Here is a 15,483-nt window from a genome sequence, read left to right on the forward strand (position 1 = left end):
GCTTAATGTGCCAGCAAGAGATTTAGGAGATATATAAAGAAAAACTCCTGATTATGAGGGCAATTACTAGAGAGTTGACACTTTATTGAAAGTCATTAATAGTTCCAATTCAATATGGTAGGACGGACCTATGTACTTTGAGAATACACCATGAAATAGCAACACCCTGTGCCATTGGATTTGGATAGAATCACATGAAATTGGTGTATTAAAGTGATGAGAAATGCAGTATAGTTTTTAGACAACATTTGATGAATGGAAGGCCAGAGTAATGGCAAAAAGTGGCATCATCTGTATTTATAGAAAATATAGTGTTATGGTCAGCAGTTAATTGCCAATTGTCAGTAGGGTTAATAGCAATGAACAGCATTTGAATGAACAATCTGTGTAACCAGAATTTAGGCAGGAAATATAATAACAGCTTTTTCTTACAAAGCAATTACATATATTATCTCATTTCCCGTTTACAATAACTGTATGAACTTTCACCATTTCTCAGAGGAGGAAACAGACTAAGAGAGGCCCCGTGACTTGTCCAGGATTCCTCTCCAGAGCTAAAATTTGAAGCTAAAGCTGTAGGTGTCAACTTGTACTCTTTCTGCCTTATCACATCCAGTCTCCAAAGGCATCCTCTTTGTGTGTGTTTCAATTTTTTTTTATTTGAGTAACATTACACACAATGTTACGTTAGTTTCAAAGTGTGCAACACAGTGATTCAACATCTATATACCTTGCTCTATGTTCACCACAGGTGTAGCTACCATCCCTCACCACACAACACTGTTACAGTATCGTTGACTATATTCCCTACGCTGTACCTTTTATGCCTGAGACTTATTCATTCCATCACTGGAAGCCTGTATCTCCCACTGCCCTTCACCCATTTTGTCCATGCCCCACCCGTTTCCCTCTGGCAACCGCCGGTTTGTTCTCTGTATCTATAGGTCTGATTCTGCTTTTTATGTATTCGTTTGTCTTGTTTTTTTAGATTCTGAAGGCATCCTTTTATATTTCAGGAAGCCTAATGCCAGTTATATACTCTATAGTGACAAAACATACCATTTTATAAATGGTAGTATTCAGAGTTGACCCAGCAGGTAAAATGAAACCATTCTTCTTTGGACCACCAGAGCCTGTTTTTCGTTTCCACTTTATTTTTATTTTTATTTTTAATATGAAATTTATTGTCAAATTGGTTTCCATACAACACCCAGTGCTCATCCCAAAAAGTGCCCTCCTCAATACCCATCACCCACCCTCCCCTCCCTCCCACCCCCCATCAACCCTCAGTTTGTTCTCAGTTTTTAAGAGTCTCTTATGCTTTGGCTCTCTCCTTCTCTAACCTCTTTTTTTTTCTCTCTTTTCTTTTTCTTTTCTTCTTCCGAGGGAGGCTAGACATTTTTTATCACAGTAGCTGAGAAATAGGTATCAGTATACTTCCATTCCATTCATGCTCTGTGTTTATCTGCATTTATAAATGGGGATCACCAACAGGGTAAGAATGATGCTTATCATTTGACTGAACCAAAGAAGTCTGCATTGTGAGAACGATATTTAAAAATATTCATGGGTCGTGTTGCAAGTTAAAATTTAATTTGCTTCCCAAAATCTTTAAAGATAATTGACAGGATTGTGTTTTATTAAAATACTTGAGGTTATTCTTTTCTGAATAAAAACTGCATGTTGCCACAGGGTTTTTGCTCAAAATAGAAACCTCTATAGGTACCACCCCACAGATGTCTTCAAATCAGCACTGCAGGTAGCTGTACATATAGTAGATACTTCCTGATTTGTTTAGTTGCCTCCTCTGTTTGAAACTCACAATAACAGCGAATACCATATGTGGGTGGAATTAAGTGCTTTTTCACAGTCCTGCTTGAATTTGACCACAGTTCCTCATTCCCTTCTCCTAAGGGGCAAGAAAAATATACGCTGAAGCCCTGAAAACCACAAATCATGGGTTTGATCTGCTCTGCTTCTCCAGCACTGTTTCAGCTGGGAGAAGGCCCTCCTAATCTTGGCCCCCTCCTCCCTGTCCCAGCTTCACCACAAATTTATTTCATACAAACTTTGTCCCTTCCCCCTTATTTTTGGTTCGTATAAATAAGAGAAAAACCCTTGTGTAAAACAGGCTCTCAGAATTCACCTTGACATTTTGCCCCACTTCTGAACATGCCCAATCATGCCCTGACTAAAAGCCATGCCCGGTGGGAGTTGAACTTCTTATCCTTGACAAGCCTGGCTATCAAGAGAAACAATATCATATATCAGTTTTTTGATAGTTTGGCTAACTCAAGTCTACAGAACATAGCCATGTGACCAAGAGTAGGAAAATCAAAACAAAACAAAACAAAACAAAATGCCCCAAACCTCCCAAGCCATATGTTTCAAAGGTGGTTAGTATTTTATGGAACCATAACGAGGGAGGCTCTTGTCCACAGTCTGCCTACTGTTCATTTACATACAGTTCTACTTGATTATATACTACGTGTGTTAACCAACTAGTGATTGGAAACAGCATAGCAGTAAGACTGGGCAGCACAGAGGCCCCTGCAAGTGTGTTTACCACAACAGCAGGGAGAGAAGGGTGGGAGCTGGGAGCACGCTGCAGCCAGGGTGTGGGGCTGATCGGTGATGAAGGGCTGTGCACGGCTCTGTAAGCCCCCAAGGCTGTGACTGAGTGCCTGTATGGCACCACAGTGGTCACAGTGCTTCACAGCCCTCCTGAGTTCTCGAACAAGGGATCCATGTGTTCCAGAGCAGAATTATTTGGTGTCATTAAGAGAGACATGGAGATTTCTCTCCAAAGTTTCTTGGGGAAAAAATGTTTGGCAATAATGAGATAAGCTTCAATTATCTGAGGACATCTTTGCAAAAGGCCTCATTTCATGATAATGCAGGATAAATGAAGCATTGGTAAAATAATGAAGGTTCTCCCATTCTTGTAAATATACCACCCTTCACATTTTCCCTTAAGCTCTTTTCCATGCAGGCTGGACACGTAATGTCATGTATTACCAAAAGGCATCAATACAGTGGTCTTCCTTTGTAGTCACGTTTTGGATATAAGGTGTAAGGAGTATCTGTTCATAGAAGTAAGTCATCTTTCACAGACAATAAACAGTTTGATATTTCCTCCTGATGTTGTTTCTTGTTGATCGTGAAGTTGTCATCAGGCAGAAAGCCTACCTTCCATCCCCCTGGGCACCATGAGCAGAACGTCACCATCAAAAAATGAGAAAGAGAAACAACTTCGAGAGGCAGTCCAAAGGTACCACAATCGACTGGCAGAACAGCAGCCACAGGTGAGCTGTTGTTAATTCTTTCCAAAATCTACCCAAACTCTTTGAGCTGTTGGTTTTATGTGTGCACATGAACTAAAGTGGTTGTTTCCTTCTTTTTTTGTCACCTGCTTTTCATTTTGGGGCTAAGGACTGTTTGGGAGGGAGCACAGTGCCCCAGGGGCTCAGAAAGGGAGGTGAGTTGTTAAAAAAAATACTACCTGTGACATTTAAGCCCATCTACACAGCAGTGCACGTGAGGAATAGGAAGATTTATTTCCACCTACAAATTCACATAGAGTCTGGTATAGGCGACATGGTCAAGACTGGGGCATAAGTCTGTATGTTTCCCAAGATTGTGCTCTTCCCTGAGAGTCGATTTTTGAGGTGAAGAATTGGTCTTTTAAAAAATATTAGCCTATTAATATAGAAACTCAATGTCACTTAATTGTTAAGAAAATTCAATAAATAAGACATTACTATCAGTAAATGTAAGTAACCATGACAATTTCAAGTGAAAGAAAAAGTGGCATGCAGAAATATTATTTTAATCTCTTAACTAATAAAGGAATTAGATCTCTGTTTACTTTATAGATTTAACACCCAAATTCAGCATTTTTAAATATAGCCTGTCAACTTCCTCAAATAGAACCTGAGGAGGTCAGCAGCATATGTCCAAATGTGTTGACCTCTCTGTAAATGTCAGGAAATAAAATACTTGAATAGCAAATTCTCTTATGGAGCAGGAAGAATGATCCTCAGGCTTATTATTACCTTATTTATAATAATAATAATAATAATAATAATAATAATACCTTATTATTATGGGCTCAGGCTTAATACCTTATTATTATGTGTCTCCCTGTGCTTTTTTTTTTTTTTTTTTTTTTTTTTTTTTATATGAAGTTTATTGACAAATTGGTTTCCATACAACACCCAGTGCTCATCCCAAAAGGTGCCCTCCTCAATACCCATCACCCACCCGCCCCTCCCTCCCACCCCCCATCAACCCTCAGTTTGTTCTCAGTTTTTAACAGTCTCTTATGCTTTGGCTCTCTCCCACTCTAACGTCCTTTTTTTTTTTTTTTTTTTTTTTCCTTCCCCTCCCCCATGGGTTCCTGTTAAGTTTCTCAGGATCCACATAAGAGTGAAACCATATGGTATCTGTCTTTCTCTGTATGGCTTATTTCACTTAGCATCACACTCTCCAGTTCCATCCACGTTGCTACAAAAGGCCATATTTCATTTTTTCTCATTGCCACGTAGTATTCCATTGTGTATATAAACCACAATTTCTTTATCCATTCATCAGTTGATGGACATTTAGGCTCTTTCCATAATTTGGCTATTGTTGAGAGTGCTGCTATGAACATTGGGGTACAAGTGCCCCTATGCATCAGTACTCCTGTATCCCTTGGGTAGATTCCTAGCAGTGCTATTGCTGGGTCATAGGGTAGGTCTATTTTTAATTTTCTGAGGAACCTCCACACTGCTTTCCAGAGCGGCTGCACCAATTTGCATTCCCACCAACAGTGCAAGAGGGTTCCCGTTTCTCCACATCCTCTCCAGCATCTATAGTCTCCTGATTTGTTCATTTGGGCCACTCTGACTGGCGTGAGGTGATACCTGAGTGTGGTTTTGATTTGTATTTCCCTGATAAGGAGCGACGCTGAACATCTTTTCATGTGCCTGTTGGCCATCTGGATGTCTTCTTTAGAGAAGTGTCTATTCATGTTTTCTGCCCATTTCTTCACTGGGTTATTTGTTTTTCGGGTGTGGAGTTTGGTGAGCTCTTTATAGATTTTAGATACTAGCCCTTTGTCCGATATGTCATTTGCAAATATCTTTTCCCATTCCGTTGGTTGCCTTTTAGTTTTGTTGGTTGTTTCCTTTGCTGTGCAGAAGCTTTTTATCTTCATAAGGTCCCAGTAATTCACTTTTGCTTTTAATTCCCTTGCCTTTGGGGATGTGTCGAGTAAGAGATTGCTACGGCTGAGGTCAGAGAGGTCTTTTCCTGCTTTCTCCTCTAAGGTTCTGATGGTTTCCTGTCTCACATTTAGGTCCTTTATCCATTTTGAGTTTATTTTTGTAAATGGTGTGAGAAAGTGGTCTAGTTTCAACCTTCTGCATGTTGCTGTCCAGTTCTCCCAGCACCATTTGTTAAAGAGGCTGTCTTTTTTCCATTGGATGTTCTTTCCTGCTTTGTCAAAGATGAGTTGGCCATATGTTTGTGGGTCTAGTTCTGGGGTTTCTATTCTATTCCATTGGTCTGTGTGTCTGTTTTTGTGCCAATACCATGCTGTCTTGATGATGACAGCTTTGTAGTAGAGGCTAAAGTCTGGGATTGTGATGCCTCCTGCTTTGGTCTTCTTCTTCAAAATTCCTTTGGCTATTCGGGGCCTTTTGTGGTTCCATATGAATTTTAGGATTGCTTGTTCTAATTTCGAGAAGAATGCTGGTGCAATTTTGATTGGGATTGCATTGAATGTGTAGATAGCTTTGGGTAGTATTGACATTTTGACAATATTTATTTTTCCAATCCATGAGCAGGGAATGTCTTTCCATTTCTTTAAATCTTCTTCAATTGCCTTCATAAGCTTTCTATAGTTTTCAGCATACAGATCCTTTACATCTTTGGTTAGATTTATTCCTAGGTATTTTATGCTTCTTGGTGCAATTGTAAATGGGATCAGTTTCTTTATTTGTCTTTCTGTTGCTTCATTGTTAGTGTATAAGAATGCAACTGATTTCTGGACATTGATTTTGTATCCTGCAACTTTGCTGAATTCATGTATCAGTTCTAGCAGACTTTTGGTGGAGTCTATCGGATTTTCCATGTATAATATCATGTCATCTGCAAAAAGCGAAAGCTTGACTTCATCTTTGCCAATTTTGATGCCTTTAATTTCCTTTTGTTGTCTGATTGCTGATGCTAGAACTTCCAGCACTATGTTAAACAACAACGGTGAGAGTGGGCATCCCTGTCGTGTTCCTGATCTCAGGGAAAAAGCTCTCAGTTTTTCCCCGTTGAGGATGATGTTAGCTGTGGGCTTTTCATAAATGGCTTTTATGATCTTTAAGTATGTTCCTTCTATCCCGACTTTCTCAAGGGTTTTTATTAAGAAAGGGTGCTGGATTTTGTCAAAGGCCTTTTCTGCATCGATTGACAGGATCATATGGTTCTTCTCTTTTTTTTTGTTAATGTGATGTATCACGTTGATTGATTTGCGAATGTTGAACCAGCCCTGCATCCCAGGAATGAATCCCACTTGATCATGGTGAATAATTCTTTTTATATGCTGTTGAATTCGATTTGCTAGTATCTTATTGAGAATTTTTGCATCCATATTCATCAGGGATATTGGCCTGTAGTTCTCTTTTTTTACTGGGTCTCTGTCTGGTTTAGGAATCAAAGTAATACTGGCTTCATAGAATGAGTCTGGAAGTTTTCCTTCCCTTTCTATTTCTTGGAATAGCTTGAGAAGGATAGGTATTATCTCTGCTTTAAACGTCTGGTAGAACTCCCCTGGGAAGCCATCTGGTCCTGGACTCTTATTTGTTGGGAGATTTTTGATAACCGATTCAATTTCTTCGCTGGTTATGGGTCTGTTCAAGCTTTCTCTTTCCTCCTGATTGAGTTTTGGAAGAGTGTGGGTGTTTAGGAATTTGTCCATTTCTTCCAGGTTGTCCAATTTGTTGGCATATAATTTTTCATAGTATTCCCTGATAATTGTTTGTATCTCTGAGGGATTGGTTGTAATAATTCCATTTTCATTCATGATTTTATCTATTTGGGTCATCTCCCTTTTCTTTTTGAGAAGCCTGGCTAGAGGTTTGTCAATTTTGTTTATTTTTTCAAAAAACCAACTCTTGGTTTCGTTGATCTGCTCTACAGTTTTTTTAGATTCTATATTGTTTATTTCTGCTCTGATCTTTATTATTTCTCTTCTTCTGCTGGGTTTAGGCTGCCTTTGCTGTTCTGCTTCTATTTCCTTTAGGTGTGCTGTTAGATTTTGTATTTGGGATTTTTCTTGCTTCTTGAGATAGGCCTGGATTGCAATGTATTTTCCTCTCAGGACTGCCTTCGCTGCGTCCCAAAGCGTTTGGATTGTTGTATTTTCATTTTCGTTTGTTTCCATATATTTTTTGATTTCTTCTCTAATTGCCTGGTTGACCCACTCATTCGTTAGTAGGGTGTTCTTTAACCTCCATGCTTTTGGAGGTTTTCCAGACTTTTTCCTGTGGTTGATTTCAAGCTTCATAGCGTTGTGGTCTGAAAGTATGCATGGTATAATTTCAATTCTTGTAAACTTATGGAGGGCTGTTTTGTGACCCAGTATATGATCTATCTTGGAGAATGTTCCATGTGCACTCGAGAAGAAAGTATATTCTGTTGCTTTGGGATGCAGAGTTCTAAATATATCTGTCAAGTCCATCTGATCCAGTGTCTCATTCAGGGCCCTTGTTTCTTTATTGACTGTGTGTCTAGATGATCTATCCATTTCTGTAAGTGGGGTGTTAAAGTCCCCTGCAATTACCACATTCTTATCAATAAGGTTGCTTCTGTTTATGAGTAATTGTTTTATATATTTGGGGGCTCCGGTATTCGGCGCATAGACATTTATAATTGTTAGCTCTTCCTGATGGATAGACCCTGTAACTATTATATAATGTCCTTCTTCATCTCTTGTTACAGCCTTTAATTTAAAGTCTAGTTTGTCTGATATAAGTATGGCTACTCCAGCTTTCTTCTGGCTTCCAGTAGCATGATAAATAGTTCTCCATCCCCTCACTCTGAATCTAAAGGTGTCCTCAGGTCTAAAATGAGTCTCTTGTAGACAGCAAATAGATGGGTCTTGTTTTTGTATCCATTCTGATACCCTATGTCTTTTGGTTGGCGCATTTAATCCGTTTACATTCAGTGTTATTATAGAAAGATACGGGTTTAGAGTCATTGTGATGTCTGTATGTTTTATGCTTGTAGTGATGTCTCTGGTACTTTGTCTCACAGGGTCCCCCTTAGGATCTCTTGTAGGGCTGGTTTAGTGGTGACAAATTCCTTCAGTTTTTGTTTGTTTGGGAAGACCTTTATCTCTCCTTCTATTCTAAATGACAGACTTGCTGGATAAAGGATTCTCGGCTGCATATTTTTGCTATCTAGCACCCTGAAAATCTCGTGCCAATTCTTTCTGGCCTGCCAAGTTTCAAAAGAGAGATCAGTCACGAGTCTTATAGGTCTCCCTTTATATGTGAGGGCACGTTTACCCCTTGCTGCTTTCAGAATTTTCTCTTTATCCTTGTATTTTGCCAGTTTCACTATGATATGTCGTGCAGAAGATCGATTCAAGTTACGTCTGAAGGGAGTTCTCTGTGCCTCTTGGATTTCAATGCCTTTTTCCTTCCCCAGTTCAGGGAAGTTCTCAGCTATTATTTCTTCAAGTACCCCTTCAGCACCTTTCCCTCTCTCTTCCTCCTCTGGGATACCAATTATGCGTATATTATTTCTTTTTAGTGTATCACTTAGTTCTCTAATTTTCCCCTCATACTCCTGGATTTTTTTATCTCTCTTTTTCTCAGCTTCCTCTTTTTCCATAACTTTATCTTCTAGTTCACCTATTCTCTCCTCTGCCTCTTCCATCCGAGCCGTGGTGGTTTGCATTTTGTTTTCCATTTCCTTTAAAGCGTTTTTCAGCTCCTCGTGACTGTTCCTTAGTCCCCTGATGTCTGTAGCAAGAGATTCTCTGCTGTCCTGTATGCTGTTTTCCAGCCCAGCGATTAATTTTATGACTATTATTCTAAATTCACTTTCTGTTATATTATTTAAATCCTTTTTGATCAGCTCATTAGCTGTTGTTATTTCCTGGAGATTCTTCTGAGGGGAATTCTTCCGCTTGGTCATTTTGGATAGTCCCTGGTGTGGTGAGGGCCTGCAGGGCACTTCCCCTGTGCTGTGGTGTATAACTGGAGTTGGTGGGCGGGGCCGCAGTCCGACCTGATGTCTGCCCCCAGCCCACCGCTGGGGCCACAGTCAGACTGGTGTGTGCCTTCTCTTCCCCTCTCCTAGGGGCGGGATTCACTGTGGGGTGGCGTGGCCCGTCTGGGCTACTTGCACACTGCCAGGCTTGTGATGCTGGGGATCTGGCGTATTAGCTGGGGTGGGAAGGCAAGGTGCACGGCGGGAGGGGGGGCAGGCTTAGCTCGCTTCTCCTTAGGTGATCCACTTCAGGAGGGGCCCTGTGGCAGCCGGAGGGAGTCAAATCGCTGCCGGAGGTTTGGCTCCGCAGAAGCACAGAGTTGGGTGTTCGCGCGGAGCGAGCAATTTCCCTGGCCGGAGCCGGTTCCCTTTGGGATTTTGGCTGGGGGATGGGCGGGGGAGATGGCGCTGGCTAGCGCCTTTGTTCCCCGCCAAACTGAGCTCTGTCGTCCGGGGGCTCCGCAGCTCACCCTCCCTTTGTCCTCCAGCCTTCCCGCTTTCCGAGCAGAGCTGTTAACTTATGACCTCCCAGACGCTAAGTCGCGCTTGCTAAGTCGCGCTTGCTGTCTGAACACAGTCCGTCAGGCCCCTCCGCTTTTGCAAGCCGGACTCAGGGGCTCTGCTTGGCCGGCGAGCCGCCCCTCCGCCCCGGCTCCCTCCCGCCAGTCCGTGGAGCGCGCACCGCCTCGCCGCCCTTCCTACCCTCTTCCGTGGGCCTCTCGTCTGCACTTGGGTCCGGTGACTCTGTTCTGCTAATCCTCTGGCGGTTTTCTGGGTTGTTTAGGCAGGTGTAGGTGGAATCTAAGTGATCAGCAGGACGCGCGGTGAGCCCAGCGTCCTCCTACGCCGCCATCTTCCCAGAATCCTCCCTGTGCTTTTTAGAAGATAATCTTTCTTCTCCACCTCATTTCATCTTCTTACCTCTCCCACTTTGCTAGGGATCTGCTGTGCAGATCAGCCCAGCCACCACTTGGGATCACAACCAAAGAAACCTGACCCTTCCTGTTAGTCTGGAGTCTCTGGGTCTCTCAGGAAGACCTGACTGAGAGTCGCTTTGCAAACATATTCTCTTAAGCATTCCCTGTCCCCTGAAACTGGTGAAAATTTCTACAGTTCTTAGAGCCTCTAGTCGTGGGTTTGATAACACAGGTCGGAAGTAAAGGTATCATAGCCTGCAGTTATTTTGATCAACAAGTAGGTACAGTCAGATCTTTCCAATGTGGAATGTCTTCATTTGGTTTTCATTTCTTGTTTACCACTCCTGTAGATTTGTGAAGACAGACAGCATATCCTGAATTGATTCTATCTTTATTGCAGTCTCTGGATCCTTTTTTCTTTCCAGTGGAGGTCAGAGCGGACCCTTGGATAGTAATAGTTGCCAGTTGCAAAGACTTAAATTACCCTTTTGTTTGTTTAGTATTGGCTGTTTTACTCATTACTAAGGTAGAGATTTTGATGGTAGCTGTTGGGGTAACATTTGGGCCATCCGTTCTGCTTATTCTTTCTTTCTTGGTAGTTGAGTTTTTCATAACGAATTTGATCCAGGTTTATAGATTCAGTCTGTTTTAAATTTAAACAAAGAAGTTTAGCAGTACTTGCATAGAGACTTGCTGCCATCAGTTCAAAGGATGTAAGAATCCTCACCCTCCTCGTCCCCTTTTGTGAAAATAATCTTAACATATTCAACTCATTTTCAACACTCAGTGCCCTTAGCTGACCCTGTTTTGGAGCTAATCAAGGAAAGCTTTGTTTAAGGTTCACCAGCCGTAGGCAACCAGTTAATTTTGAGGTGATCATTGAGCACACACTTGCCTTTGGGTCTGTCCCATGCTGGGCATTGTGGGAAATGCAGAGTAACTCTAATACCACAGCGTGAGCTCTGTGAGCTCAGGGATAACCTTGGTTTTGTTTACTGTAAATCTCTTACCAAAAACTGTTCCTGGCAAGTAGTAAGTACTCAATAAATAGTTGTTGAATCAATAATAGAACACACGTTCAGATAATAAACAGTTCTTTTGCAGACCGAGTCTAACAGCTGTTTGAAAATTAGTGACCAGGGGTGCCTGAGTGGCTCAGTTGGTTAAGTATCCAACTCTTAGTTTCAGCTTAGGTCTTGATCTCAAAAGTTCATTAGTTCAAGTCCCACAATGCGCTCTGTGCTGGTAGCACAGAGCCTGCTTGGGGTTCTCTCTCTCTCTCTCTCCCTCTCTCTCTCTCTCTCTCTCTCAAAATAAACAGACTTAAAAAAAAAAAAAGAAAATTAGTAACCATTGTAACATAATACTAGTTCAGTACTTGTCTGATCATAACTGAAACTATGATAGAGGTTTATTACAGGGAGAGAGTGGGGGCAGCTTCAGTCAAAAAAAGGTTCGAAGAAGGAATGGCAGGGACACCTGGGTGGCTCAGTTGGTTGAGCGTCTGACTTTGGCTCAGGCCATGATCTCAAGGTTCGTGAGTTCAAGCCCCGCGTCGGGCTCTGTGCGGGCAGCTTGGAGCCTGGAGCCTGCTTCAGATTCTGTGTCTCCCTCTCTCTCTCTGCCCCTCCCCAGCTTGCACTCTGTCTCTTCCTCTCTCAAAAATAAATAAACATTAAAAAAAAATTAAAAAAAAAAAAGAAAAAAAGAAGGAATGGCAATGAACTTGTGTCTTGAAGTTTATTTAGGGTGAAGAGAGGGAAATGACCGGGCAGGCATTCTAGGTGAGAAAAACATTATAAACGAAGACTTGAAGATTAGCACTGACTTGTTCCTTCATGGTGCCAATCCTCTAAATTACATGCTAAACTTATGTATTTTAAAAAATAGACTCAGCATCTGTGTGACATGTCTCTCTTTTAAAAACTGTGTAACTCATTATAAAATATGGTAATTGCTGAATAGAAGACCTCTGGAAGGTGACCTCAATTCCCCTTTCACAAAAATAACCCATGAAAGTATTCAAAAAACTCTATTTTGGTGATAGCTTCCAGATGCCAGAAACAAGACTCAAAACTGCCCAATAGTCATTGTGAATTACTCTCTTCCTGACCACCTTTCAGATGAAGTTCTGTTAGAATATAACATGGGCAAGGGTGCCCAGAAAAATAGGGCCTTAGTGCCATTCAGGTGAAGTGCAGACATGATTCAGGTGTGGGGTAGATATCACTGGAAAATCAGGAATTGGTTAGTGTATGACTATGATTCACTATGTCTACTGGTGGTGCCCATTCATTCAACATCAGGAAGTAATAAGATACATGCCGTGTAATTATGGTTTGCCCGCCTCTTGTTCTCCCTCCCTACCTCCCATTACTAGTGCCTATTTATGCGCTGACCAGACTGGGAAGCAAATATAAAAATGACCTAAATCTGCACATCCCATTTCGTGTTCTCTTGTATTTCATCTTTCATGGCTGAAGGCATCCTGATCTGGAAAATGAAAAGTTCACTAGGTAAATCAAAGACCTTTCTGGATCTTAGATTCTGTGGTTCTGGGTTTTGTATCACTGACAACCAGAAGTGGTAAAATAATTGTAGGAGAGAGAGTATGATGGTACTGGAGCTACAGGCTCATGTCCACCTCTCACACACCCTACCAGTATGATGAGTGACTAACCTCTAGGAGTACCGCCTACCTGAGCTAGAGGATACTCACAGTGGGTCAGAAAACTGTTCTGGTAAAAGAGGTGTCTCAATGGTTAGATCTTGTCCTCTAGGAGAAAATGAACTAGCTAAGTCCAAAGATATCGTTTCCACAGATGGTATGTTATGTAATCCCTGCAACATAGCAGTCATATCAGTTACAGCAAAAGAGGGAAGTAAAGTTCAAAGACATTCAATAATTTGAATCAATTGCACATTTTTAAGTGATGAAGTTGGAGTTTGTTTCCTTTTTGTCTAATTTCAGCACGGATCTGCTCACACTCTCATAAGGTTGAATACCGACAGAAAGGATATAAGAACATTTACAAAGGCAACAGATCGCTACTTTGCAAAATATCTGTTTAGGAAAATACCTAATGAACTATGTGTACACAGTTCATAAGCTGCGTCAGTACCCCAAAACCCTCTTTATAAATTGTGCTTCTGAAACAGCCCATTCCACTCTTTCTCCTTTCTGAATAGATGAATGAATAATCTGTTCCTAACTCCATGTTTCAACTTCATTCCACATTACCCGCTGTTTCTATACCAAGTGACAAGTGCCACCTGCTGGCCAAATGATAAAGCATTTTCATTTTCATTGTGTCACTTGATGGCTCTGCTACTATGTGGTGTGTCATCTGGATAATTATTATTCTGTTTGTCAGTAAACCTAGACAATAATTGTTAAAGCCGTAGAGTAGAGTTACAAAATCAGTTTCTCTGCATTTGAGAAACTTTCCAGTCCTCAAGTGTGCCCCTTTATGAGCTTTAAGTCACAGGTTAGATTTTCATCTACCTCCCGTTGTATCATAAGGACGATTGCATCATAATCATGCATGTGGAATATAGCTTTCGGTACATCTCGTTCAGGGTTTTTTGGTACCACCTTAAATCCACTTAATGCCTTCAGTTATTAGAACACAGATCATAACTTGATTCCCTGAGTAAAGCCTACTCTACATTTACCCCTTTGTACACAAATAATGTTAATGAGTCTGTATTTATATCATACGTGTTTTTGTGGTGTGTGCTGTATCACTTGTGCATCCTGTCTTTCTGCCTGAGTATTTTCTGACTAATATTAATTTCTTATCCTACACTCTAGGCTCTCTCTAATCTGACTCTCTTTGCCTTCCTGGCAGTACAGTTGACCCTTGAGCAACATGGATTTGAACTGCGCGGGTCCACTTGTGCAGATTTTTTTTTTTTTTTTTGATAAATACAGTAGAGCACAGTAAGTGTATTTTCTCTTCCTTATTTAATTAATAACATTTTCTTTTCTTTAGTATACTTATTGTAAGAGTACAGTATTTAATACATCTAACCTACAAAGCATGTGTTAATTTGACTGTTGTCAGTAAGGCTTCCAGTCAACAATATGCTATTACTGGTTAAGTTTTAGGGGAGTCAGAAGTTAGTTGAAGATTCTCAGCTCTGTAGGGGTTGGCGGCCCAACCCCTGTGTTGTTCAGAGATCATCTGTAGTTTCTTCCCCTCTATGGGAATTGCCCTGAGCTGGCCTTAGTCCTTAGGTGTATTCTCCATTTCCATGCTGCTCTGAGTGCCTATGATCCTTCCATTTGGTCTGGAGTGGCCTTTGTCTCTTTTTTAGCTCTTCAAGATCTAAAAATATCATTCTCTGTATGAAGTCTTTTCTCATTCTCTCCCTATAAAAATGTCTTCTTTCCAGTTCTCTTTGTCCTTAATGGGTCTTTCTTAGAACATGTTTTACTTTCTACTTGGTACAATAGTTATTTGTGTATCTGTTCTGTCTCCTATATTAGACTATAAACTTTTAGAAAGAAGGGACCATTTTTATTCATCCTTGCGTTCCCCAAAATACCTAGGCCTGGACCTTTCACGTAATAAATATTTACCAAACAATGAATGAAAGATTAAAGGAATAATCTGATTTATGCATAACTCTTCACAAATAGGTACAAAAATAATTAGTTTTCATTTGGTTGAGTTGGTCCACTCTACAAAAGTTAGACTTAACACTTTCTGTGTACATTTTGGAGACCAAAATGTTCTTACACTTGGTCAAAATAAGGTGTGGCATTTGGATGGGAATACAGAGACTGTATTTGGATTTAATTTGTCATGTTCATGGTCTTTGCATCAAGTGAAAAGCCTGTGTAAAATGTCATGCCTGTTAAAAAGGAATTCCAGCAACAGCATTCTGTTCTTTTTTAAAAATTTTTTTTTCAACGTTTATTTATTTTTGGGACAGAGAGAGACAGAGCACGAATGGGGGAGGGGCAGAGAGAGAGAGGGAGACACAGAACCGGAAACAGGCTCCAGGCTCTGACCCATCAGCCCAGAGCCCGACGCGGGGCTCGAACTCACGGACCGCGAGATCGTGACCTGGCTGAAGTCGGACGCTTAACCGACTGCGCCACCCAGGCGCCCCAACAGCATTCTGTTCTTTTGTGGTGCTCACGTGGACACAAAAAAATGAAATAGTTTAATCTGACAGTTCCCACATTGGTTGTTTTGGCAGTAAATGTGGAGCAAGAAAGGCTTCCTGAACTTTTAGCTGTGTTTTTCAAATTGAAATGGCATATCTGAACACAACTTTGTAATGAAGAGTATGAATGCAT

At 41.0% G+C, this 15,483-nt stretch overlaps 1 protein-coding gene across 1 annotated transcript in view; it reads left to right on the top strand.

The window, feature by feature from the left end:
• MORC1 (MORC family CW-type zinc finger 1) overlaps positions 1–15,483 on the top strand; it is a 170,515-nt gene that overhangs the window by 92,544 nt on the left and 62,488 nt on the right. Inside the window, exon 17 of the mRNA XM_030328461.1 lies at positions 3,167–3,305. Coding sequence (XP_030184321.1) covers positions 3,167–3,305 — 139 coding nt within the window. The remainder of the gene's footprint in view (positions 1–3,166; positions 3,306–15,483) is intronic.

The sequence above is a fragment of the Lynx canadensis genome, chromosome C2, assembly GCF_007474595.2.
Source record: "Lynx canadensis isolate LIC74 chromosome C2, mLynCan4.pri.v2, whole genome shotgun sequence".
NCBI classification, from domain to species: domain Eukaryota; kingdom Metazoa; phylum Chordata; class Mammalia; order Carnivora; family Felidae; genus Lynx; species Lynx canadensis.